At 35.9% G+C, this 23,120-nt stretch overlaps 4 protein-coding genes across 10 annotated transcripts; all 4 read left to right on the forward strand.

Annotated features, from left to right (window-relative positions):
* Positions 1–2,427: 2,427 nt before the first annotated feature.
* Positions 2,428–5,443, forward strand: LOC132047335 (transcription factor TCP20). Of its 6 annotated transcripts, none has more exons than XM_059438352.1 (2): positions 2,428–4,160; positions 4,837–5,443. In XM_059438352.1, exon 1 carries the CDS (start codon positions 2,775–2,777, stop codon positions 3,540–3,542), a length of 768 nt encoding a protein of 255 aa, XP_059294335.1. In that variant the 5' UTR covers positions 2,428–2,774; the 3' UTR covers positions 3,543–4,160; positions 4,837–5,443. The 6 variants fall into 6 exon arrangements, with proteins under 6 accessions (XP_059294335.1, XP_059294336.1, XP_059294337.1 ...); XM_059438353.1 differs by having other exon boundaries at positions 4,888–5,443; XM_059438354.1 differs by having other exon boundaries at positions 4,905–5,443.
* A 2,716-nt stretch (positions 5,444–8,159) lies between these two features.
* LOC132047337 (ACT domain-containing protein ACR6) lies at positions 8,160–11,934 on the forward strand. 2 transcript variants are annotated; one of them, XM_059438358.1, is made up of 7 exons: positions 8,160–8,515; positions 8,781–8,826; positions 9,149–9,263; positions 9,350–9,417; positions 9,971–10,582; positions 11,016–11,120; positions 11,210–11,934. In XM_059438358.1, exons 1-7 carry the CDS (start codon positions 8,469–8,471, stop codon positions 11,549–11,551), a joined length of 1,335 nt encoding a protein of 444 aa, XP_059294341.1. In that variant the 5' UTR covers positions 8,160–8,468; the 3' UTR covers positions 11,552–11,934. The 2 variants fall into 2 exon arrangements, with proteins under 2 accessions (XP_059294341.1, XP_059294342.1); XM_059438359.1 differs by lacking the exon at positions 8,781–8,826 and having other exon boundaries at positions 8,161–8,515.
* A 139-nt stretch (positions 11,935–12,073) lies between these two features.
* Positions 12,074–14,809, forward strand: LOC132047336 (pentatricopeptide repeat-containing protein At5g14080). The gene is made up of 2 exons (XM_059438357.1): positions 12,074–14,156; positions 14,243–14,809. The coding sequence occupies exons 1-2, from the start codon at positions 12,437–12,439 to the stop codon at positions 14,539–14,541; spliced, it is 2,019 nt and encodes a 672-aa protein (XP_059294340.1). The 5' UTR covers positions 12,074–12,436; the 3' UTR covers positions 14,542–14,809.
* Positions 14,810–15,481: 672 nt separating this feature from the next.
* On the forward strand, positions 15,482–22,740 carry LOC132047338 (actin-related protein 2). Its single transcript, XM_059438360.1, has 15 exons — positions 15,482–15,736; positions 16,747–16,857; positions 17,363–17,497; positions 17,639–17,710; positions 17,792–17,870; positions 18,086–18,135; positions 18,403–18,506; positions 18,611–18,679; positions 18,754–18,817; positions 19,010–19,078; positions 19,526–19,609; positions 19,717–19,775; positions 21,046–21,112; positions 21,613–21,696; positions 22,375–22,740. Exons 1-15 carry the CDS (start codon positions 15,695–15,697, stop codon positions 22,453–22,455), a joined length of 1,170 nt encoding a protein of 389 aa, XP_059294343.1. The 5' UTR covers positions 15,482–15,694; the 3' UTR covers positions 22,456–22,740.
* Positions 22,741–23,120: the final 380 nt, after the last annotated feature.

Consider the following 23,120-nt stretch of genomic DNA (forward strand, 5'->3'; position numbering starts at 1 on the left):
TGAGTAGAGTATATTTGACTTATTACATTGGACATATAGGTAATGCACTAATATCTAATAGATAGTCGGGTAGGCTAAACATAAGGTATAAGGAATTCGATTTTCGAATATCAAAAGTCCTAAGTTCCAAATCCAAATTCGATCCATTATTCAAAAAAGTTAAAATTTAAATCTGAAATCCAATCCAAAATGTCAAAATAGGCAGAATGGCTTGGGACTCCCTAAACTTTTCATCTTTTATTGGGAAAAGGGTAAAAAATATCCCTTTACTTTGTTTTAATGGCCAAAAATATCATCTGAACTAATTTTGAGTTATTTATGCCCCTGTTGTTATGAAAGTTAACAAATATATCCTTCATTTAACAAATATAACCCCAGATAACACCATTGATTTTCAGTTGATTTTAGGCGGTGGGTCGGGGCTGGTAAAATATGGGAGTGAGTTATTTTTTGTGAAATCGGGTTATTTGAATCAATTTGAGAATTTCCGTCAAATGAAGGATATATTTGTAACTTTCATAACAGCAGGGGCATAAATGACTCGAAAGTTCGAAGGATATTTTTAGCCATTAAAACAAATTAAAACAAAGTAGAGGGATATTTTTGACCTTTTTCCCTTTTTTATTTAATGCACTACTAAACTATGCGTTGGCCACGAACTTGGTAATATGATAGTCTTGACCCCCCTAGATGTTGATGTGGCAAAGAGCGTGAATACACTCTCTTTTAGGAGGGTGGAAGCGTCAAAAATCGAAAAATCAGCTTCCAAGTGGAGTATTTTTCAACTATTAATGGCCACATAATCAATATAATGATTTATTTGTTCCAATTGTATTTCTTTTTTGTTTTTCTTGATATACATTGCATATTTTATCCCAATTGCGTTTTTTCTTTCTTTTTAGATATGATTATATATTTCAACTATGTATTTACTATGTATTTTTTTTTTTTTTTGGATCCAAATCTAAATAACTTAGTTGAAACTCTATTTATTTTAGCCAAATAAAAAGAAGGTTTAGCAAAAGTAATGAAGTTTAGATTGTGTATTTTTACAAAAAAAATTGTGTATTTTTCTTTTCATGCAATTACAATTTATTTCAACTCTGCATTATTTTTTTTAGGTCAAATTCTTAAAATATTTGTTGATATTTTATTTACTTCTTTTTTAGATGCCATGATTATTTGTTTTAACTTTTATATTTTGTCTTTTCCTGGTCAAATGTATAAAAATAACTTGATTAGAATATCATTATCTTTAGCCAAATAAAAAAAGTATGGTCAAAATATTGTTGTTTCAAGTTTTTTTTTTTTTTTTTTTTTTAGATTTGGCTCAAAAAAGATTATTTAAATAAGCGCGTGTGTCACACGTCCATGCCTGTCATATTGTCAAGTTGAGGGGGGTAATTAGGCCAATGTAAAGTTTAGGTGTAGACCGAAATAAAAATTGACAAGTTCAGGTGGAGTCCCGACCTTGTCCAAATATTCGAATTTCGATTTGAATTTTGGATTTATCTAAACTACGTACAGCCCTAATTTGGAAACAAGATTATCCTTCACTTATGAGTTATGACCTGCACCTCCCATGAAACGATCAATCAAATAATAGTCTGAATAATCAAATAATAGCTTAAGTATATGGTATAATTTACAGATTACATCATTAGAGAATAGAAAATTTTAAGTTTAGAGTTCTAAGAATTTGGGGCATCTCTTGATTCGAGGGAAGTCCTTTTCTTTGTCTTTTTTTTTTAGCCGCCTATATTTCTCATCAGAATATATTACTCCTACAAATTTTTGTTTATTAATTGCGTTGACATGTACATGTTGAAGAATATTTCTAGACGAGAAGAGCCGGCATTCCCTCTCCGCCCTTTCCCATTCCCTTTGGCTATGGGAAATTAAGAGCAAGTAAATTGACACCACAAATAGCTTGCCTTTATCCATTTAATTCAACCAATGAAAGAAATTGATAAAGTACTTAATTTATGAGGAAATTTATGCGTAAACACTATTGTATTGTGCTTTATAAAACGTTTACTATAATTTGAAAACCACATTAATTGAAATAATTTGCCTCACATGTTATCATAATTACTTTCTAAACACCAAAAAAAGAAAAAAAAAAAAAATAGAGTTCTTCATACAATAAAGATCACTAGTTTGTCAATTCCAAGCAAGTTAGTTTTATTTTTTCTGTATAAATTATTTGACATTATCATGCAATGCACGTTAGGATTCAACTACATAGAGAAATATGGAGTAACGTGCTGTCCGACATATGTTTCTATTATTAACATGATCGACCAATTAAACTTGAAATTCAAATTAGACGACATAAGCAGCAAGTAATGGAAATTAAGTTATTAATCGAAAAGTTAAAAGTAACTCCTCTCTAAATAAAAAAGGACATGAACAAAAACCACAGTAGAATTCACAAGTCAACAGTTATGGGAGTTTGACCGTTTGGTTTCCAGCTTCATCGTTGTTTAATGTGCTTTCAACTGAACTTTTTGTCAACATTCCAAACTTTTTTTACTGGAAAAGAATACTGAAACAGTAAATGGAACAAGTTCAGAGCTAATATGTTTTCACACACACAACAAACACCGTAATGATTCTTTCTTTTCTTTGTTTTTGCATGTTTGTGAGGTCATCTTCTTCTATATTAATAAAAAAGTATAGGTTTCTTTTTCTTAATCTATAATATAATTGTGTAACAAGAAAACAACTTCGAATAGTTTATTGAAAGAAACTTTGGGTAGACACATCTGTTCATGGATCCCAAGGAGGTATCAAACTTCTCGAGCCACCCAAATCCCAACAATAACAATATCAGTAACAACAACGACTTGCAGATTGGAATTGCAGAAAAAGATGAAGCTAAGAAGCAACAGTTGGCTCCAAAAAGAAGTTCCAATAAAGATAGGCACACTAAAGTTGAAGGAAGAGGAAGAAGGATTCGCATGCCTGCTCTTTGTGCTGCTAGGATTTTCCAACTGACACGTGAATTGGGTCATAAATCTGATGGAGAAACAATCCAGTGGCTGTTGCAGCAAGCGGAGCCATCCATAATTGCTGCAACAGGTAATGGAACAATTCCAGCCTCAGCTTTAGCCGCGGCTGGACCCTCTGTTTCGCAACAGGGGATCTCTGAATTTAATAGTAGGAGCAGTTGGCCTATGGTTATTGGAAATTTTGGAAGACCCCCATCTGGTCCTGACGTAAGTAATTCTGGCCATAATTTGGGGACTGGAAGTGCTTCAAATTGTCTGCAAAAGATTAGCTTCCCTGGGTTTGACCCCAATTTGAACCCTATGAGTTTTGCATCTATGTTGGGAGCAACTAACCCCCAGCAGTTACCTGGATTGGAGCTTGGATTATCACAAGAGGGTCATATTGGGGTTATGAATTCTCAGTCTTTGAACCAGATTTACCAGCAGATGGGGCATTCAAGAATGCAACACCATTCACAGCAGCAGCAACAAAATCAGCATCAGCAACCTTCTCCTGAGGATGATAATTCTCAAGGACCAGGACAGTAAAGCTTTCACATACATATTCCAATTTGGGGGTGCATAAAGTGAAATTGGAGTTTTCTGAGCTAGGTTTTTGGTGAATGGTTTTATCTTTAGTTGTTTTCTTATATATTTCAAAAAATCTTTTTTAGATCTTAGCGGAGTGCTTATATCTTGTTTGTTGAATAAACATAGAAATCATATATCCAGAAGCAATTTTCTCAATTTTGTAACTGATAGATTCATGTTTATCTGTCAATGCAAGAATGGGATTTCCGGCACAGAATTAAATAGCTGGTTGCCCGGATGAATTCAGACCCTCAATAAATGGATAGCTCCACCAATGAGCTACCAGAAAGTCAATGTAGATGGAGATGCAATAAAATATGAGGCGAAAATTATGGCATCACTTGCAGGAAAAATAATCAACTGAAGAGGTCTGGGACTCAATCTAACTGTCTACAGTTGCTAGCCAAACTAGCTTTCTATAGAAGATCTAACCTTCAACGGAAAGTTCCATCCTTTATTTAGTTCAATGTTCTTGAAAAGTTGCTGCAGAATTGACACTTCTACCTTCAGTGAAAAAGGTCAGTGCTTTGCCGGGCTTCTTATTCATTGAAGTCATCAGGCAGTTAATTCATCCAAGTAAGCCTTTCACTTATAAGTTATAACCCTTTGCTTCATAACCAAACAATGTTATTGAGAAATGCATTATATTTCTCGTTGTATGGCCTCAAGTTGTTTACATTTTCAGTGTTTATGTTTTATCTCTATACAACATTGTGTATTATTCATGGAGTATGTTGTTAGAATTGATATGAGGTGACAGAATTTTCAAGTACATTACTAGACTTACGGAAGTTCATGTTGGATGTCTAAATTTGGTGTTTGCACTTGGTCGCTCTGTGCCAATTCATAGGCATGTGCATCTATACTATGCTGCTTAGGTAATTGGTACAGAAGCAGGTATATAAGAGAACAATTTCATTGTCTGGGAAGGGGCTAAGGAATTACATAAAAGTACTAGGAAATGGTACAGCTTTAAGTTTCTATCCACCATTAGCATAGCTAGATCGACGTCCTTATCAAACTCCTATACATTCTTTATTCAGCTCCTTTTAGTAGAAACAGAAGCAAGAGTTAATATAGAAAAAAATATTTTTCTTTTGTTCATCTTTAAATCACCTTATCCCCCAATATAAACTCAGTGTGATAAATCTGGAGAGGCGTTGATTTATTTAGGTTACGGGATGGTATCTTAATAGATTCATAACACATCGAAGAATCAAATAAACGAGTTGTCATTTAATCATTTGTTCAGTCATGATTGTGACGATGTCTGACGCCTTACAACAAGATTACATACTAGCAGGGGCATTTCTATTGCAGTTGCGATCTCAAGGATGAGAAGTCATACATATATGCTGGTCCTTGCAGCTTCCTATGGTAACAGAAAAAAAGATGTAAAAGAAATCTAGTGGTCTTATGGATGATGTCTTTCACAAGTGTGGCAAATTTCCCATCATCTCTAGCCTTGTTCCCGTTGAAAAGTACTTTCTAGTACTATGGCTGCTACGGTTCTGAAGACTCAAATTGATCTTAAACACTGTTAGTATTTTGCAAATATAGCCAAGGGGCTCCCTGTATATATATGATATAAGTGCATATACAGATAGGCTTTGTACAATGTGTAGTCTGAAAAGACAAAAAGAACAAACTGTAATGTAATATATGCAAGAAAGTATGATCAACAGCAGAATCAGTTGGCATGAAGGAATGATACAAAGATCATGTCAATGGTACTTGTAATATATTCAAATCTGTAGAGGCATGGAAGGAAGACATTGTCATCGAATGAATTTTTGTATAAAGTAAACAAAAGATGGGTGCGATTTTGCTTTCTCATATTCAATCATCTTCTACTGGAACTTCGTGGATTCTTGATATATGAGTTTCAATTGGGTCATTTCCTTTTTTCTTTTGTTTCTGTCTTTTGGATAGCGGTAAGAGTTTTTCAGATGTTAGTGTGGCTATTAACTAGCTCATAGTGTTGCTCGTTATGAGGAATATGCAGCTAGAGCATTTCATTCTATTCTCTTTTCCTGTTTCCACTTGTTTTTTTCAAAAAAGCTTTTACTTGGAACGTCAAACCGTAAAGACAAAAGCAAAATGACTAGGAGAAGAATAAGAGTACAGTTGATATGAAGGAGTATTTTTTAATTTTTTCATGTTTGGTTGTTATAAATGCTAGTACTACAAATATCCTATTGGATAACAAGTTCCTTAGAAAATGCGGAAGTGACTTCCCTAATGAGAGAAGGAAAAACAAACTTCATAAAGGACATTCCCCATTAATTGTCCCATCCCAACCATCCTTGTTGCCCAACCCAGCCCCTCCAACCACCCCGCCCTCCCGACCTCGACCCCACTCCGAACAAGATTTGATAAATGCTGCTGGGTTGGAATAAAATTTTCTGTATATACCAAATACTAGAAAATGTCACTTTATTTTAAGAAAACATTTTGCTTCGCACCAAACACACCCTAAGACAAAATACAAGATGCCCAATCCTATGTTAGCAACTTGAGAAGGGCATCAACTGAACATTAATGTGCGAATGTCTCGCTGTGTGCCTATCTGTAAATGATGAATTGTGGTCCATGATCTATCCTCATCCTTACTTGCTTCACATATGCTTTAGGATTATGCAATAAGTTAAATACTCCAAACCAAGCTGCCACCCACCCTTTATCCGCTATTTGTTTGGGCATTCGATAGAGATGTCAACTGCACCTTTTAGTGATATTTTCGGGCTACGTGGACAACTTGCTAAAACAATGTTCCTTTCCATATCTTCAACAGAATCTCGATATATACATACTCTCTTCAATTATCAAAAATATAGTTGCCTACTTGATAATCAGGAATAAGATTTAGCAAGTATGACAAAATATGTTATCCAATATTATCTGATTGGAGCCCAGAAGAGCGATTCACAAAACATCAACGTGGACGTTCCCAAATCAACGCATGATTTAATGATTAGTGATTATTTTATCTCTTTTTTTTCTTTTTCTTTGGTAACATCCGACTTCAAAAGTAGACATCAAATGTCGATATGATAGAGTCGGATTTTGTCACTCAACTAGATATTTCTAAGTAGTTAAATCAGTGCGATCATATATCCATAACTATCAAGCCTGCACGTTCATGTCAATCATTGCCGATGTTTTTTGTTGGCTTTTAGGGGTTTAAAATATGAACAAATGTATTATGTATTTATGTTATCCATCCATTCATTTTGTGTGTTCAGCTAATAAAAATGGGTAAAAACTGATAGTATTACAAGATTTGGATAAGAAAATTTGAGGAGCACGTTAGGCCTAATATTTGTGATTGACTTGGGGAGACAAATCCATTCCCGGCTGAACTCTGTTAGACTTTGGACTGGTGGATGAGAGGGAGAGCTCAGAATTTGAAGAACATGGTACGAAAACAAGTGGGCCAAGCAGAAAATGCCGCCAAACACACCTTGTACATTTACATAGTTTAATTAATATTTTCTTTACACGCCACACTTTTTTTTTTTTTTTTATCTCAAAAATAATAACACCTTATATTTAAATAATATATACTTTTTTATTTTACTCATAATAATATATATTTAATAATTATAGAATAACATGTGACAGATAGAGTGTAGATTACTAGTCCCTCCATCCCGATCTAAGTGTCTTACTTTTCTTTTTGGTCTATTCCAAAAAGAGTGTTACTTTCTGTATTAAATAATCTTTCTAATGCAACATATAAAGGACTACACACAAGTTCCTTTGTTTCTTAAACTCCGTGTCAAGATAAATTAAGACACTTAAATTGGGAAGGTGGGAGTGAGAGTTATTAACCCTAAGTTCTTTTTACCTTTTTGTTTTAGTTTCCCCCTTTTTAGTACTTTAAAGGATCGTTTGTTTCACATATTAAATTATCTCGGGATTGTAGTCACGATTATAATTCTTAGACTAATTTATCTCACCTGAAAAGTGGAATAGAATAACAAATAGTTTGATGGGATAAGGTGAATATCCCGAGTTAAATTTATACCCGAACTTAATTTATGAGACATCCCACCTTATTCCACGAACCAAATGATCCGCAAGGGTTAAAACGCGAATTTCATCTTTGATTTCAATGAGAAGAGTGATTATTACTAAGAGAGATAATATATTACTTCCTCCGTTTACTTTTATTTGTCCACTATTTCTAAAATAGATTTTTATTTTGCTTGTCATTTTTTACATATCAAGATAAGATAATTTTTTTTTTCTGTTTTACCCTTAACATTAATTGCTTATTTCAAATTATTTTTCAAAATTAATACCTTTATATAGCAATTAATATGAGCATCATGATAAAATACACACTTTATTTATTATTTTTTAAATAGCATAAAAAATTAAAAATGAATAAATAAAAGTAAGCGGAAGAATAGTTAAATTGGAAGTAAGCCAAAATAGTTCGGATTAATGATGACTAAGGCCTGAGGGCATAAATCACGCATCATACTTTGTGATAGCTGAATTGCCTAGAAGTGTATAGACTTTATATTTATATTATAATATAAAGGGTGACTTAGTGGTGAACCTTGTAACGTGTCAATTAAGTCCTCAGCCCCCTTGGAGAAAAGGAAAGGAGGCGCTCAATTGTCCAATAGAGCAGTAGTAGTACTGCTACTTGTTCCTTCAAGTGGGAAATAGTGGTGCGGCGTGTTGTTTCGTTAAATCCCAAATATTAGGTGCCCTTTCCACTCATTAAAGCGTCAGTTTACTCTCTCTCTCTCTGAAAATAACATCAGCCTTTGCCTTTGGTTCCAGAGACATTGGAGACTCATTCTATTATTAAACCCCCACCTTTCTTCTTCTCTTCTTTAACCACGCGATTCTTCTTTCTTCATAGACATGGATGACGAGTATGCTAAGCTTATCAGGAGGATGAATCCTCCCAGGTAACTTCTCTTTCTCCTTCATTTTTTGTACGTAATGTCATACCCACATCATCTATTCACTTGCCTGCCCATCACACCACCTAATTTGATTAATTTCTTTCTTCTCTTGTGTCGGTTTGGAGTGACTAGTTTTGGTTATTTTCCTTGCTCTTCTTCTTGTCAAGTGAATTGATTTTCGACTTAAAAACTGATAAAATAGTTTATATAATTAGTGTATTTGAAGAAAAATCCTCTTTTTTCTTTAACCCTAGTTTTCTTGTTACAGAGTGGTAATTGACAACAAATCTTGTGAGGATGCAACCATTATCCAGGTATAACCTGCCCCACACCTTAGCCCTTTTCTGTTTCTCTCTGTCAGTCCAGCTTTTGGACATAGAAGGTAATATTTGAAAAAAAAATTGAGAAATGGTATTTGAAAAATGAGTGGTAAAAAGGAACTCGCTTGAAAAATTGGTCAAAACCACTTTCTCAAATTTGTAACTCATCTTCAAAAAAAATTAAAAATCGAGTGTATAATTAAACGCTGTTTTGAAATTCTTTTTGGAAAAAGAGAGAGAAAATTCATGTGCAGACGGCCTAAAAGATTTCAGTCTCTGTGCCTAAAGTATTTATGTTATGTTTAACCGTGTGCAGGTTGACAGTGTCAACAAGCATGGGATTCTACTTCAAGTTGTACAGGTTCTGACGGATTTAAATCTTGTTATCACTAAAGCATACATTTCCTCTGATGGGGGATGGTTTATGGACGGTAAGCTCTTCTTATTTACGGAAGATCAAGGAATTCCGTTGTGAAAGTAAACTTGCCACTGACTATTCTCTTTATTGTTTCTTCAGTGTTTAATGTGACTGATCAAGTTGGAAATAAAGTTAGGGATGAAGAAATCATCAGCTATATTCAAAAGGTACTTCATATTAAAGGCCTCTTCTTCCTTGGACAATTTTCATTGCAGTATTGTACTATGGTCTATGGTGTATCAGCAACACAGTCTTAATCCTTAGTGGGTCGTTTGTTTGCTGGTTAGAGTTATGCAGGTATTAGTGATGCGGGGATTAGTTATGCGGAGATTACTTATTCATGTATTATTGGTTAATGTATTGGTTGTTCCATCATTCTATCCTGCGTAAAATAATACATAATTGACTCATAACTTATACATATTTTAGTTATGCGTGATTGTAAACGGGTAACACCGCACTTGTTGTGTCGAATTTTATACATAGCAACTAAAATGTTACTACCAAACATGTACTAGTTATGTTGGTTTTAATACATAAGTAATTCACTTCCTAACCAACAACCAAACGACCCGTTAAAGTTGTCTTGTGCCCCAACAAATCAATATGCTGTAGGCAAGAAGAATCCCAAGTGCAAATGAGTATATTTTTTCTTTTGTTTCCTCAGTTGGCTCAAAGTAGTTCGTGGATCCTAAATTATTTCAATTTCCTGTTACGCAGACTCTTGAAAATGATGAAGTTCTGTTACCCTCTTTAAGGGGAACTGTTGGCTTGATGCCTTCTGAAGAGCACACGTCCATTGAACTAAGTGGGACAGACAGACCTGGTTTATTCTCTGAAGTGTGCGCTGTTCTTTCTGACCTTCACTGTAACGTGGTGAATGCTGCAATCTGGACACATAATGCTAGGGCTGCAGCTGTGGTTCATGTTGTCGACGACGTTACAGATTGTGCAATTGAAGACCCAAAACGTCTTGCTACAATTAAGAAACTTCTTCGCAATGTCCTCAAGGGAAACAATGATTTGAAAACTGCAAATATGACACTTTCACCTCCTGGGTTTACACATAGGGAGAGAAGATTGCACCAGATAATGTTTGCTGATAGGGACTATGTAAAAGTTAGAAGGGGGGCAGAAGAGGGCAAAGTTGAGGATTTGAAGTCAGGGCCTTGTATAACCGTTTATGATTGCAGCGAAAAGGACTACACCGTGATCACTATGAGGTCAAGGGATCGACCTAAGCTGTTGTTTGATATTGTCTGCACTCTGACTGACATGCAGTATGTGGTCTTTCACGGAGTTGTTCACACAGGGAAGATGGAAGCTTTTCAGGTAATACTCCCTCTGTTTCAATTTGTTTGTCTTAGTTTGACTGGGTAACGGAATTTAAGAAAGTAAAGAAGACTTTTAAATCGAGTGATCTTAAACTAAAGATATGTATAATGTACCAAATTGCCCTTTAATCTCGTGGTCTAAAACATGATGTTGGAATTAATGAGTTGCCAAATTAGGAAACAGACATTCTTTTTGAAACGGAATAAAACGGAAAGTAAGAAAAACAAATTGAAACGGAGGGAGTGTTAGTTTCTATGTGGACAGTATTTGATGGTCTTTCCACTGATACTGATTCAAGACAAACTTAGTTTAACTGAATTAGCTTTGATTTGTTGTGTGTTAATGAGATGGCATGTTAACTAGCAGTCACTTCCTGTACGTCCTGCTTTGAAAATGTCTAATGCCATCCTTAATTATTGGCCTGCTGCAGGAATTCTATATTCGACATGTTGACGGGTTTCCAATAAGCTCAGACGCTGAGCGAGAACGTGTGATTCTGTGCCTTGAAGCAGCTATTGAGAGAAGAACCTCTGAGGTAAAGTGTTTGATTCCGAGACAATAAGATTTTAAGTTCTTAAAGCTTTCTCTAGCACGAGCATACTAATATGTGCTAGCTTTCTGCAGGGTCTAGAGTTAGAATTGTGTACAGAAGATCGACCAGGACTACTATCAGATATCACTAGGATATTCAGGGAAAATAGTTTGTGTATTAAAAGAGCAGAAATCTCAACAGAAGGGCGGAAGGCAAAGGATATCTTTTATGTCACAGATGTGACCGGGAATCCAGTTGAGCAAAAGACAGTTGACTCAATTCGTGAGCAAGTTGGCTCAAATATGCTGCATGTTAAGTGGAGTCCTTGTCACTCAGCAAAGCTACCTGAAGAGGGAACAATTAGCTTCCTCTTTGGAAATCTCTTCAAAGTTCGAACTCTCCAAAATCTGAAGCTGATCGGATCCTACACTTAAGTGGTTGCCAAAACTGGAAAATTTGTCGATACGTCAGAAACAACTAAGTATGCAGATCTCAAATAACGAAAGGTGTAGATAGATATCCTACCCATTGGTGAAGAACTCTTAGTTTATGTAAATAGTAACCATTAGATAGTTAGACCATATAGATGGTGATTTGGTATCAAGAGTACTGATATAGAAGAAAGTCTGAAACATCAGTAGTAGCAGATATTGCCAAGGGGCCTCTGTACATACATGGATGTGTGATATAAGTGCATGTGCATATATACTCTGGACAGTGTTCTTCTTAGAAAGAAAAAGAACCAAAGTATGTAAATAGGATATGACTTTGTACAGATATTCATACTGCAAAGAAAACAAAATATGTTGAAGGTTTAGTGTGATATTTTGTCAAGTGTGGTTCTAGATCAAATGACAAATTGCCTTGGCTAAAAGCCATTTGGTTTCCAGCTCCTTTTCCCGACGTTTCTTTTTTCCATATAGTCTGCGGTGCTAATGCATTCTTGCTACAAAAGGCACTGCGTTCCTAAATTTTTTCGAATGAATTCGACTAAAACTTGGGAGCTGTTACTGCTTCCACTCAGTACTGGCGCATAGAGGCGTAGTCGGGATGGGTTTTGAATTTTAGAACAGTGACTTCAAATGCTAGTAATTGGATTCTAAATTTATATACCTACAAGCTTAATAAATTTCTTAATACAAATACGCTATTTGAGCAAAACTTCTACCTCCACCCCTGCTCGTGCATAAAGATAGCCTCAGCAAGAAAACTTCTTTGCGTCTATTATTGGTTCTACTTTGTAGCAGCATGGTCAAAATTGTAGTACGAAGTTTATGACTATTTAGGTCTTTTCAGTAATGCTGGGGTAGTAGCTAACAATGCCTATACACACAAAAGATAAAAAGTGTTTTGAGCGCACAGAAATCAGAGCATATAAAATGATGAAGCGATCAGTGGGAGAGTTTGCAAGTGTAATAAGCCGAGCTCTCATCGACGCATCAAAGCAAAACTCCCGAACCCAAACATGGACACCAGCATTGGAACAAACATTGCATCACCTCAGATGCCGGGAATCACTCAGCCCAACACTAGTCGCCCGAGTCATCGACCCTTTTCTTGTCAACCACCATTCTCTTGCACTTGGTTTCTTCAACTGGGCCTCTCAGCAACCAGCCTTCTCACACGACTCTTCCACTTACCATTCCATTCTTAAAACTCTCTGCATTACCCGCCAGTTCAACACGCTTGATAAGTTATTTAAACAGGTTAAAGCTCAGAAAATCCGACTTCATCCTTCTCTTTATCGCTCTGTTATTGCTTCCCAGATCATTGGTAAGAAATCCAATTTAGCATTTTCCATTTTCAGTGAGGTTCCTTCGTTGGCATCAGAGATTGGATCCCAAACTTGTAATTCACTGCTTGCTGCTTTGTCGTCGGAAGGGAATTATAAATGTGCTTTCCAGGTGTTCGACGAAATGAATCTTAGAGGTGTTCGGTTGAACACGCTTGGTTTTGGTGTGTTTCTGTGGAGATTCTGTAGTGTTAATGGGTTGGAAAAGAGTTTGAGTTTGTTAGATGAGGTTAGGAAGATTGACTTTTCGGGAATTAATGGATCAGTTCTTGCAGTTTTAGTAGTGCATGGGTTATGTTCTGGGTCTAGGATAGCAGAAGCTGTTTCTGCTTTTGATGAGTTGAGGATAAGGGAATGTAAACCCGATTTTATTGCTTATAGCGTTGTTGCTGAAGCGTTGGGGAATATGCGAAGTGTAGTTGACAAAGATTTGGTTTTGAAGAAGAAGAGGAAACTAGGGGTAGCACCGAGGAATAACGATTATAAAGAGTTCATCTTTGATTTGATTTCGGAGAAGCTGATCATTGAAGCTAAAGATTTGGGCAAAGTAATTGCATGTGGGAACTTCCCTATGGATGACGATTTGCTCCATGCTTTAATAGGATCAGTTTCAGTTATTGATCCCGAACTCGCCATCTTTTTTTTTAACTTCATGCTGGGTAAAGAAATAGTCCCTGATCTTGTTACTGTGACGAGCTTAAGTGCAAACGTTTGTAAGCATGGAAAGATTGATGAACTGCTTGAAGTTTTTCAAAATTTGTCTTCTAGAAACTATTTTAGTCACACACATAGCTATAATATTATGGTTTCATTTTTGTGCAAGGCTGGGAAAGTGAGAGAAGCTTATGAAGTTCTTCGTGACATGAGAAGAAAAGGTGCAATTCCTGATATACAATCTTACAATCTCCTTCTAGAAGCTTGCTGTCGAGAAGATCTACTACGACCAGCAAAACGGTTGTGGGATGAGATGTTCACAAATGGGTGCCCGGGTAATTTAGAGACGTATAATATTCTTATTCAAAAGTGTTCAGAAGAAGGTGAAATTGAAGATGCTTGTAGGCTTTTCCATGACATGATAGAGAAAGGAGTAGTACCTGATGCTATTACATACATTTCAGTCCTGAAAGGTCTTTGTCAAGCAAAAGATCTCAAAATGTCTCTTGAAGTTTTCGACAAATGTGCTATGCAGGATCCAACCCTTGCACGTTCCGTCTTGCATACATTCATCCTCAGCCTCTGCAAGGAAGGTATTACTCCGTATTTGTGATGATGGCATCACTTATGTTTGGCTGAATCTCTCTGTTTTACAAAGGTTTTTACCTTACAATTGCAGGTTATTTGGTTCCTGCAATGGAGTTACTTCGTGACCAAAGCACTGATATTGCAATTTTAGACTCCCATCTGATTCTTCTCAGGTTTTTAGCTGATGCTGAAGCGATAAGTTTGGCTGTTGAACATTTGAAGTGGATTCAAGGCAAGTCTCCTATGATGCATCAAGCACTGAGCAATGAAATATTGGCATCAATATCATCTTCTTCCAAACCAGATCCAATTCTCAAGTTATTTCAACTGATGCAAGAAAACCGTCTCAATATTACTAATGACTTGGGGAAAGAAATGGCTTACAGATGACACATACCACTTGTTTGTACATTTAGAGTACTCTAATTATTGGTCTTCTCCATATGCTTAACGCAGGAGGCGGCAGAGACATTAATACACACATCATGATACAAAACCAAGAAGCCGAGAACCATAATACGTAGAGGATCTATTTTTATTTTTTGGTATACATAACAAGGACAATTTAATAGATATTCCCTTTTTCTTTTTTTCTCTCTTTTGTGGAACATTGAATTTACTCGTAAGTTAGTTAACTGATATCCGATCATGCATGAAAGATCATTTGTGATTTGCTCAAACAACTCTTTTTTTTTTTTTTTTTTTTTTTTTTTTTTGAGGGAATCGATCCCAGTCTTCCATGGGCAAAACCACTCACCCAATCAATTCAGCCAACCGTTGCGGGTAGCAGCTGCGGGTTTTCGTGGGAGTTCCAAAGAAAACATCAATTTCGATCCAAACCATTACTAAAATGTCTAGACAACGCTTTGATGTGTTCACTTTTGTTTCTTACAACTACAGCATGGTCCACAATGGCAATAGCATATTATGTGTTGTGATAATTCGTGGTAAATTGACTAATTTTACACTAACTGTCAACCCACTATGTAACCACCCTAAGATGAACAAGAGAAACTGAAGGGGTGTAAACTCACAACATATTTGCCTCTCGAGAATGGAGCAGTATTCAATGAATTACACGAAGGGCTAGTTCACCAAATTAAAGAGGTTGATTATGCAGGAAAGTTCACCAAAGTGGTAAAAAGTGAAAAATTACCTGATGCAAATATAGGAATTTTGCAGAAGAAAGAAGCTAAAATCGAACTCAGCTAAAAATAACTAGGATAATATTTTCATTGATATATAGGTTAAACGTGAATAAGGAGCTAGGGACTAAAATGACATAAGGAAAACTGAGTTATAATGGTAATTATTAAATAATAAAGCAATTAACTCATGGGACTCAAATGCAAGGCATAAAGCCTAGAAATGTTTACTAATTTAATTAATAGCTACGTCTTCCATCCCAGAGGGAAATGTTTTTACTAGCAATAGCCACTACCAACTAAAAAGCTGTGATCTTTGCTGTTTGCGCAAGCAAAAACAAAATCGCAAAGTTGAAGGGAAGTCGAGTCCATGATTGATCCAGCTGACTAGCAACAATATGGATAACAGAAACGTCGTCGTTTGCGACAACGGCACTGGGGTATTCTCTTTCTTCTCTCACATTGCCTTTTTTAATCCGCTGATATACTGGTAATTCGTCTGAAGATTTCGCAATTGTCAAACGAAACTGATTTTTTCTTAACAAGGGTTTAATAGCTGAAATTTTGTAATATTTACTTAATTGATTAGACGAAATGGGAAAAAAGTTGGTGATTTTGAATGTGCCTAAATGCTTAAATCACGATCTGCTAATTAGAGTCGATGCCTTTTTTTCTTTGTGAAGATTACATTACCCTGTGTGATATCAGTAATTGATATTTAGTTTTTTCTAAATTCAGTTCAGCCAACTATACCTAAATCCGAAACTATTTGGGTGTGCTAGTCCTCTATAGCTTCTTCTTCTTTTTTTTTTTTTTTAATTTAGACAGATTTCCCTTCAACAGAATAAAGTACTGTTTTGATTTATCAACAGAAAAAGAAAGTTGGCTTATGTCTGGAATGATCACATGGTTTCTTCATTGACCTTGGACTTATGCGATTATACTACTTTTTATTATGTGTAATGTTGGTATGAGATGAATTATGAATGGAGAAACATGGTTAGTGATGATTCATATAGCCGACTCGAACTTGTTTGGGGCTGAGGTGAAGTTGTTGTTGTAGCTACTTTTGGTTTTGTTTCTTTGTTGGCACTGCTCATTCCTGAAAATCAAATCTCAGTTAATCTATTTTCCTTCACAAGATGCAAGCTTTGACTTCAATTTCTGTTTATGAAGACCATCATCCTAAGTTAACGACTCAAGCATGATGCTATTCCTTTTCTAGTGGAACCTGCTTTTCAGTTTTTAACAAGTGATAGAGTTTACACCGAGCATTTGCTTAAACATAACTAATGCTTCTAGTTATTTCGTTTCTTTTTTAGCATTTTCTTTTGGGGCCAGTCATGGTGGTGCTTGGGGCCCAAATACTTTTTTTTGGAACTGTTTTAATGTCTAAATGGACAGTACAATGTTGTGTGTCAATTTTCAATGTTTTAATGAACTAATGCAGTATGTCAAGTGTGGCTTCGCGGGTGAGAATTTTCCCACATCTGTATTCCCTTGTGTTGTGGGGAGGCCAATGCTAAGATATGAAGAATCCCTTATGGAACAGGACTTGAAGGTAAGCATCCCTCACTTTATTCTTACCCTACAATGAAAAATACGAGAGTTCTCTTGCATTTATAGACAACTAATAATCTCTTCTTAGAGAAAGAAATTCGGTTGACTTTACCAAAAAAGAAAAAAAAAAAGAAATTCGGTTGAAACTTCATTAGTTGGACAGCTGCTTGCTAAACTAGATTATATATAGCTACTTCTTGTGAACTGAAGTTTTAACTTCATTTTGGTTCCAATACACCTCAGGGATTTTTAGTTCTGTTTATGTTGTAGATTCCTGGATTCTTTGTTTAAACTTCTAGCTTGCAACTAGAACATAGGGAATCTTCCTGTCATCTCTTTTCTTCTTATGTCTTCTTATGTCTTCTTATGTCCTCTTATATACTTTGTTCTCTTTTCTTCTTATATCCTTCTCTTATATACTTTGCTATCTAACCGTTGAGCTTCATAAGTAATGCTACTCACAGACTTGTTTACAAATGAGCAACTCTTTTACATTATTCCTCTAGGATATTATTGTAGGAGATGATTGCTTGAAGTTGCGCCATCAGTTGGATATATCTTATCCCGTCAACAATGGAATTGTGCAAAACTGGGATGATATGGGGAATGTGTGGGATCATGCATTTTACAACGAACTGAAGGTAGCTTTCTCTACTGCTAACTTCCCTGTGAAAATTTCTAATTGGTTTAAACATTTGCTTGCTAATTTTTCTTTTCAATGCTTGTTGTACGACAAGTTCATGATTAACTGATAAGGCTTTCCTTTCATTCTGCTGTTGAAGATAGATCCAACAGAATGCAAAATTCTGCTGACAGATCCACCTCTCAATCCATCCAAAAATCGTGAACTGATGGTTTGTGTTAATGTTTTTCTTTTTCAAAAAATACATCCCCTTTTTGTACTGCCTCAATGATTAGATTTAATCGAATTACAGGTAGAAACCATGTTTGAGAAGTACAACTTTGCTGGTGTTTTCATCCAAATTCAAGCTGTTCTAACATTGTATGCTCAAGGTACCATTATACATGTATGAGTTCTTGGGGCATAAATCATTTTCAATTATCTAAGAGAAGGACCATCATGAGTTCAGATATTGCAATTTTTTGCTGGGCATTTGTTACAAGGGTGGGGTTAATTAAATATTTTGCTTCTACTTGGGTCCTATATGTGATGGATTCACTCCTATATGTGATGGATTCGCTCATCATAGCTGTTCCCAAACATGCAGGTTTGTTGACTGGGCTGGTAATCGACTCAGGTGATGGAGTTACACATGTTGTAAGTTTTCCATAAGCATGGCTGTGTCATGATCTATAGTTAGATAATTTCTTAAACAGTTTGAGGTAATCAAACTAGGAGTTGCCATTGCCAAACATAGAACTGTTTTCCTGCGTAATCCGTTGGGTCCCCTGTCTAATTTGGTCAATGTGGTCATAAAAGCAGTGTTTTATTCAGCTATTTGTTCTTTTGATGCACATGGTTGTACTTGCTATGAACTGTGGGGTATTTTTCTTCAGTATGTTATTCAGAAATTTTTTGATGCAGGTACCTGTTGTCGATGGATACTCATTTCCTCACCTCACGAAAAGAATGAATGTAGCTGGACGCCATATAACGTCTTATATGGTTGATCTGCTACTTCGGAGAGGGTAATTGCCAACACATATTTGAAATAAAATAAATAGGGTCATTCATGCAATATTTGATTATTTTAGCCGTTACTGTAGTTCTGATGGTCAACCAATATCTGAAGGTATGCAATGAATAGGAGTGCCGATTTTGAGACTGTCAGGGATATTAAAGAAAAGCTGTGCTACATTAGGTGAAATTACTTGCTTCATAAATTAATTCCTTTACTACTTCTTATGGCGAGTAATGGCATTTACTTTACTGCAGTTATGATTACAAGAGAGAATATCAGTTAGGGCTTGAGACTACAATTCTTGTTAAGAATTATACTGTGAGTAGGCTCCATCCATAATAAACTTTTAATTGGTAAAAACAAAGTTACTACTTCTATTATTTAAGCTTTTCTACTACCTTGATCTTCAATTGAGTATGGTACTTTGCTCTTGGATATAAAGGTCTCTCTTTTTTCTTCCATAAGAAACTTGGTCATTCAGTGACTCATTGATTCAGTTGTTTTTAACAGCTTCCAGATGGGAGGATACTTAAAGTTGGCACAGAGAGGTTCCAGGCACCTGAGGCACTTTTTACTCCAGTAAGCATGCATTCCCATTTCTATTTTCCTCTTTCAAAAATCAAGAACTTATCTTTTTCGCAAACATGCATTGGATTTGCTGGTTCCTCATTGAAGGGAAGACGAAAGGCAGTTGATATTTTCGTAAAGAGTGCTAATCATGTATGACACCAGATGTCTATGTGACCCTTATTATCTAATCACTATTTTTACCTCTCAACCATCCAATAGGAAAGTAGTAGAGTGTTTTCTTCAAACCAAATTATTTCTGACAAATTGAAGCAAGAACACATTGTCTGAACTGCATGGTTTGAAATGTTATTCTATGCTTCTCCAAACTTCTAATTGATGGGTTGATGAATGTGAAGGAAGCTAAATCAAAATATTATTCCATGCTTCTCCAAAATTCTAATTGATGGGTTGATGTATGTGGAAGGAAGCTAAGTCTCACTTTGTTGTCCATTTCAGGATCTTATTGATGTTGAAGGTGATGGCATGGCTGACATGGTATTTCGTTGCATCCAGGAGATGGATATTGACAACAGGATGATGGTACTTCTATTTTGAAATTTCTTCTGTATTCTTTGCCGTAGTATTGTCATTTGCTATCCATCTTATGTTTAATGTAATAATCATTATTTTGACTCGTTTTTTGGCAGCTCTACCAACATATTGTTTTGAGCGGCGGAAGTACTATGTATCCTGGCTTACCTAGTCGGTAACTTACTCCAAATACTCTTCCTTATGATAAAGCTTTGAGAACTTAGCTGCTGAGTACTGCAATTGTGCATGGTTAATTCTGCATGCTACATTATTGTCACACTCTTCTAGGAAGTTTTAACTAGTGTGACAGCTTGCTTTGAGTTTATGAATCAAATCTAAAGGGTTCAGTAGGCCTAAGTGGTTCAAATTATTTATACTCTTAAGATATTGATTCACTTCCCCAACCACAAGGAGGTCATAGGCCCTTTTAATACCGTAGAGAGGTATTTTAGCGAGTTCTTCAAGCCATAAGTGGTAAGTTGGTTTTATTTTCTTCTACTCTCTGTCCCAACATGGCTGTCCATTTTCTCCGTTTTGATTTGTCCAAGGAAAATTCAACGACCTTACGGCGAAAATCTTATAGTATGTGTTACATTACAACAGCAACATACCCAGTGTAATCCCACAAGTGGGGTCTGGGGAGGGTAGAGTGCACGCAGACCTTACCCCTACCATGGGAGGTAGAGAGGCTGTTTCCGATAGACCCTCGACTCAAAGAAAAGCAAACCAAATCTGTCCAGAAGAAATAATAGAAGTAAGAAGCCAATGCAAAATACTAAACAAAGCATGACAAAGCAGACTGAAAAAAGGAACAACAACGTAACTACCACCAAATCATACGACAAGCGAAGCACCAGACACAACAGATAATAACGGAAACCAAAGGACAAGAAACTACAAGAGTAATATGAAGCATGACTATTGCTTAACTACCTATTAGCCTTCTACCCAGATCCATGTCCTCCCTAACCTCCGTACTATGTGTTACATTGAGCAAAGATTAAGTTCTGCTTTATATTTCTAGAAAAAGGTGTAATGGCCCTTTTTAACAAAGTGAATGTTACCTGTGGACCTTATGTGTGTATTCGTTTTCACGATATACTTTTTTAACTCTCATCTTGTTACGTTTGATATATTAGAATATGAGGTTCTACTCGATAGAGTAGGAATATTTTGCAGAAATGTGCTATATTTGGAAATTCAGGTATACACTTTGATGCATGAAAAATTTCTGTTAAGAATATCCGTGAGCTGTCATCGAGAAGGAATTTCATTTCTCTTTGTGATTTATTCCCTCAAAATTCTACTTTTGCAATTACGGTATCCTTTTGTTTACTGCGGGTATAAAAGGAATGAACTATTTCATATCCACCTCCCATCCAAACCCAGTCTCTATTTCTTTTTCTTGAATAACTGCTACTGACCTTCTTTTCAAACATTGACAGACTTGAGAAAGAAATTTTGGACCGCTATCTTGATGTTGTTCTGAAGGGGAACAAAGATGGTTTGAAGGTACTGTTTGACTCTTATCAATTTCTTGACTTTTGGCTTATGGATCAGGTTTATGTGGCAAAGTAGCATTTATTTGAAGAGTCTAACCTACAAACCTAATATTTTTTTGTTTAAACAATAAATGTGAATAAAATGCCATTTGAATTCTGATCAAAAGGCATGGTGATCGGTTTCTCCCATAGTAAAAGCCATTTAGGAAAAGTTTCATCAAACCAGAAGGTTTGGTTGGTGGGGGAAGGGAGGGAGAGGAAGAAGTGCTTGAATTAAATACCCCGATCCCGCTGGTACATGTATCTTATGATGGTTTCTGCTCGATATAAAGTCAAGTCAATCAAGAGATGGAGATAAGAAAGTAGTTGGAAAAGGATGAGTAGGGTTTAGCATATCTAGGAAGTTTTACATTGAAAACAAGCATATTGTCTTTTATGCCTTGGTTTTCTTGAAGTACTTGAAATCTTCTCTTTTTTTAAAAATTTTGTTTTATATCTTTTCTGCAAAAGAAATTGCGCTTACGAATAGAAGATCCACCAAGAAGAAAGCATATGGTGTATCTCGGAGGTGCGGTTCTGGCAGGAATTATGAAGGTATGTGATATCTGTTTCCTCTCTGTAGCCCCATTTCTGCTCCTTGATCGTGCACATAAACGAGTATTTATTTCGAGAAGAAATAAAAAGAAAGCTGGTCTACTATCTGTACACTTACCCATAATTTTCAAGATTTCAATATTCTATTTATGTCTTCCACTGAAGTGGGTGTGCCAATGTTAGAGTATACTGTTTTGATGTGATTTGGGCCTGTGGCAATCATCAACTTCAGGCACAAGGAAATTTGTGTTTTGCATTGACTCCAATCTATCTCTTTTTCTTGTACTTACTGTGTAATTGATCAAATCATCTCTGTGTGAAAGATATTCCTGTGGCTGAACGCAACTGAATTTTAAAAATCCACTTATTGCAGCTAGTTAAGGAATTTTATTTGGTAGTTAAAATGTTTTCTTTAAATTATGCTGAAATCATAGTGGCTGGTATATTTCCATGTTTAAACGATTCTGGCTGTCCTGTTCTAGTCAGGACGCTCATTCACGTAGAAATCATTTCATAGAATGCCGTTGTTTTCTCCTTGAGCATTATTATGTTTTTCTGATTATGCCAAAACGGAAAGGATTGCAATGAATCAATGCGCACCCTAATTGAAGAACATACAATTTGAAGCAACATTATGATGTAAACAGAAATAAATGGATAATCGAATAATTTCTGCAGGATGCCCCTGAGTTTTGGATCAATAGACAAGATTATTTAGAAGAGGGAGTTGCATGCTTAAGCAAATGTGGTCAGGCATGACTTTTATATGTCCATCACTTGTTTAAGCTTTTGCTATCTTTTCAAAGAAAAGCGTGGAAATTTACAAATCAAGGCGTGCTGGCAATGACTCCGGCAATCAATGAAGAAGCTCTTGTACTGTATTTAACTTGAAAATTCTCAAAAGACAGGACATGTCATACTTGAATTTTTTTACTGCGTCTGCAGTTTATCTTAGTTGAGCTGGGATTCTTTAAGACTTGAATTTGTACAGTCGATGTTGGATTAAAAGAATGCTTGTTGGAACTGCTTTTCATTCCCTGTCGACACCTTTTGTGAAGTTTATCAAATGTGAGCTGAAACATAGGCAGCTCATTGCGTAAACTGGTGCAGGCCGAAGAGGCTGTGAACTAATTCTCAAATGTAATACAGCTTGAGGTACATTTGATGTTTGTTGTATGTACATGATCTGTTATCGTTGACTTTCTATCTAGATATTAACTTTGTATTCATTGTCTATCCACACCCGTGGTTGAAAACGGCTTATGCATCTTAAGGTTTTTTGCTCATTGCATCTCAGAAAAACATTCATGCTTTCTTTTGTTTTAATGTTGTAGAATGACAAAACTTTCATCTTAATGGCAGTTAGCATCTGTGCCCTGCTGTTTGAATCAAGCGACGGGGTAGAAAGTTGTCATTCCACTAAA

Source organism: Lycium ferocissimum, chromosome 2 (assembly GCF_029784015.1).
Source record: "Lycium ferocissimum isolate CSIRO_LF1 chromosome 2, AGI_CSIRO_Lferr_CH_V1, whole genome shotgun sequence".
In the NCBI taxonomy this organism is placed as follows: domain Eukaryota; kingdom Viridiplantae; phylum Streptophyta; class Magnoliopsida; order Solanales; family Solanaceae; genus Lycium; species Lycium ferocissimum.

Coding starts and splice junctions, on each gene's coding strand:
- LOC132047335 (XM_059438352.1), top strand. CDS start 2,775: ATGGATCCCAAGGAGGTATCAAACTTCTCGAGCCACCCAAATCCCAAC.
- LOC132047337 (XM_059438358.1), top strand. CDS start 8,469: ATGGATGACGAGTATGCTAAGCTTATCAGGAGGATGAATCCTCCCAG. Junction 8,516..8,780: donor AGGAGGATGAATCCTCCCAG/GTAACTTCTCTT, acceptor TTCTTGTTACAG/AGTGGTAATTGACAACAAAT. Junction 9,418..9,970: donor TCATCAGCTATATTCAAAAG/GTACTTCATATT, acceptor CCTGTTACGCAG/ACTCTTGAAAATGATGAAGT.
- LOC132047336 (XM_059438357.1), top strand. CDS start 12,437: ATGCCTATACACACAAAAGATAAAAAGTGTTTTGAGCGCACAGAAATC. Junction 14,157..14,242: donor CCTCAGCCTCTGCAAGGAAG/GTATTACTCCGT, acceptor TTACAATTGCAG/GTTATTTGGTTCCTGCAATG.
- LOC132047338 (XM_059438360.1), top strand. CDS start 15,695: ATGGATAACAGAAACGTCGTCGTTTGCGACAACGGCACTGGG. Junction 18,507..18,610: donor GATCTGCTACTTCGGAGAGG/GTAATTGCCAAC, acceptor CAATATCTGAAG/GTATGCAATGAATAGGAGTG. Junction 18,680..18,753: donor GAAAAGCTGTGCTACATTAG/GTGAAATTACTT, acceptor ACTTTACTGCAG/TTATGATTACAAGAGAGAAT.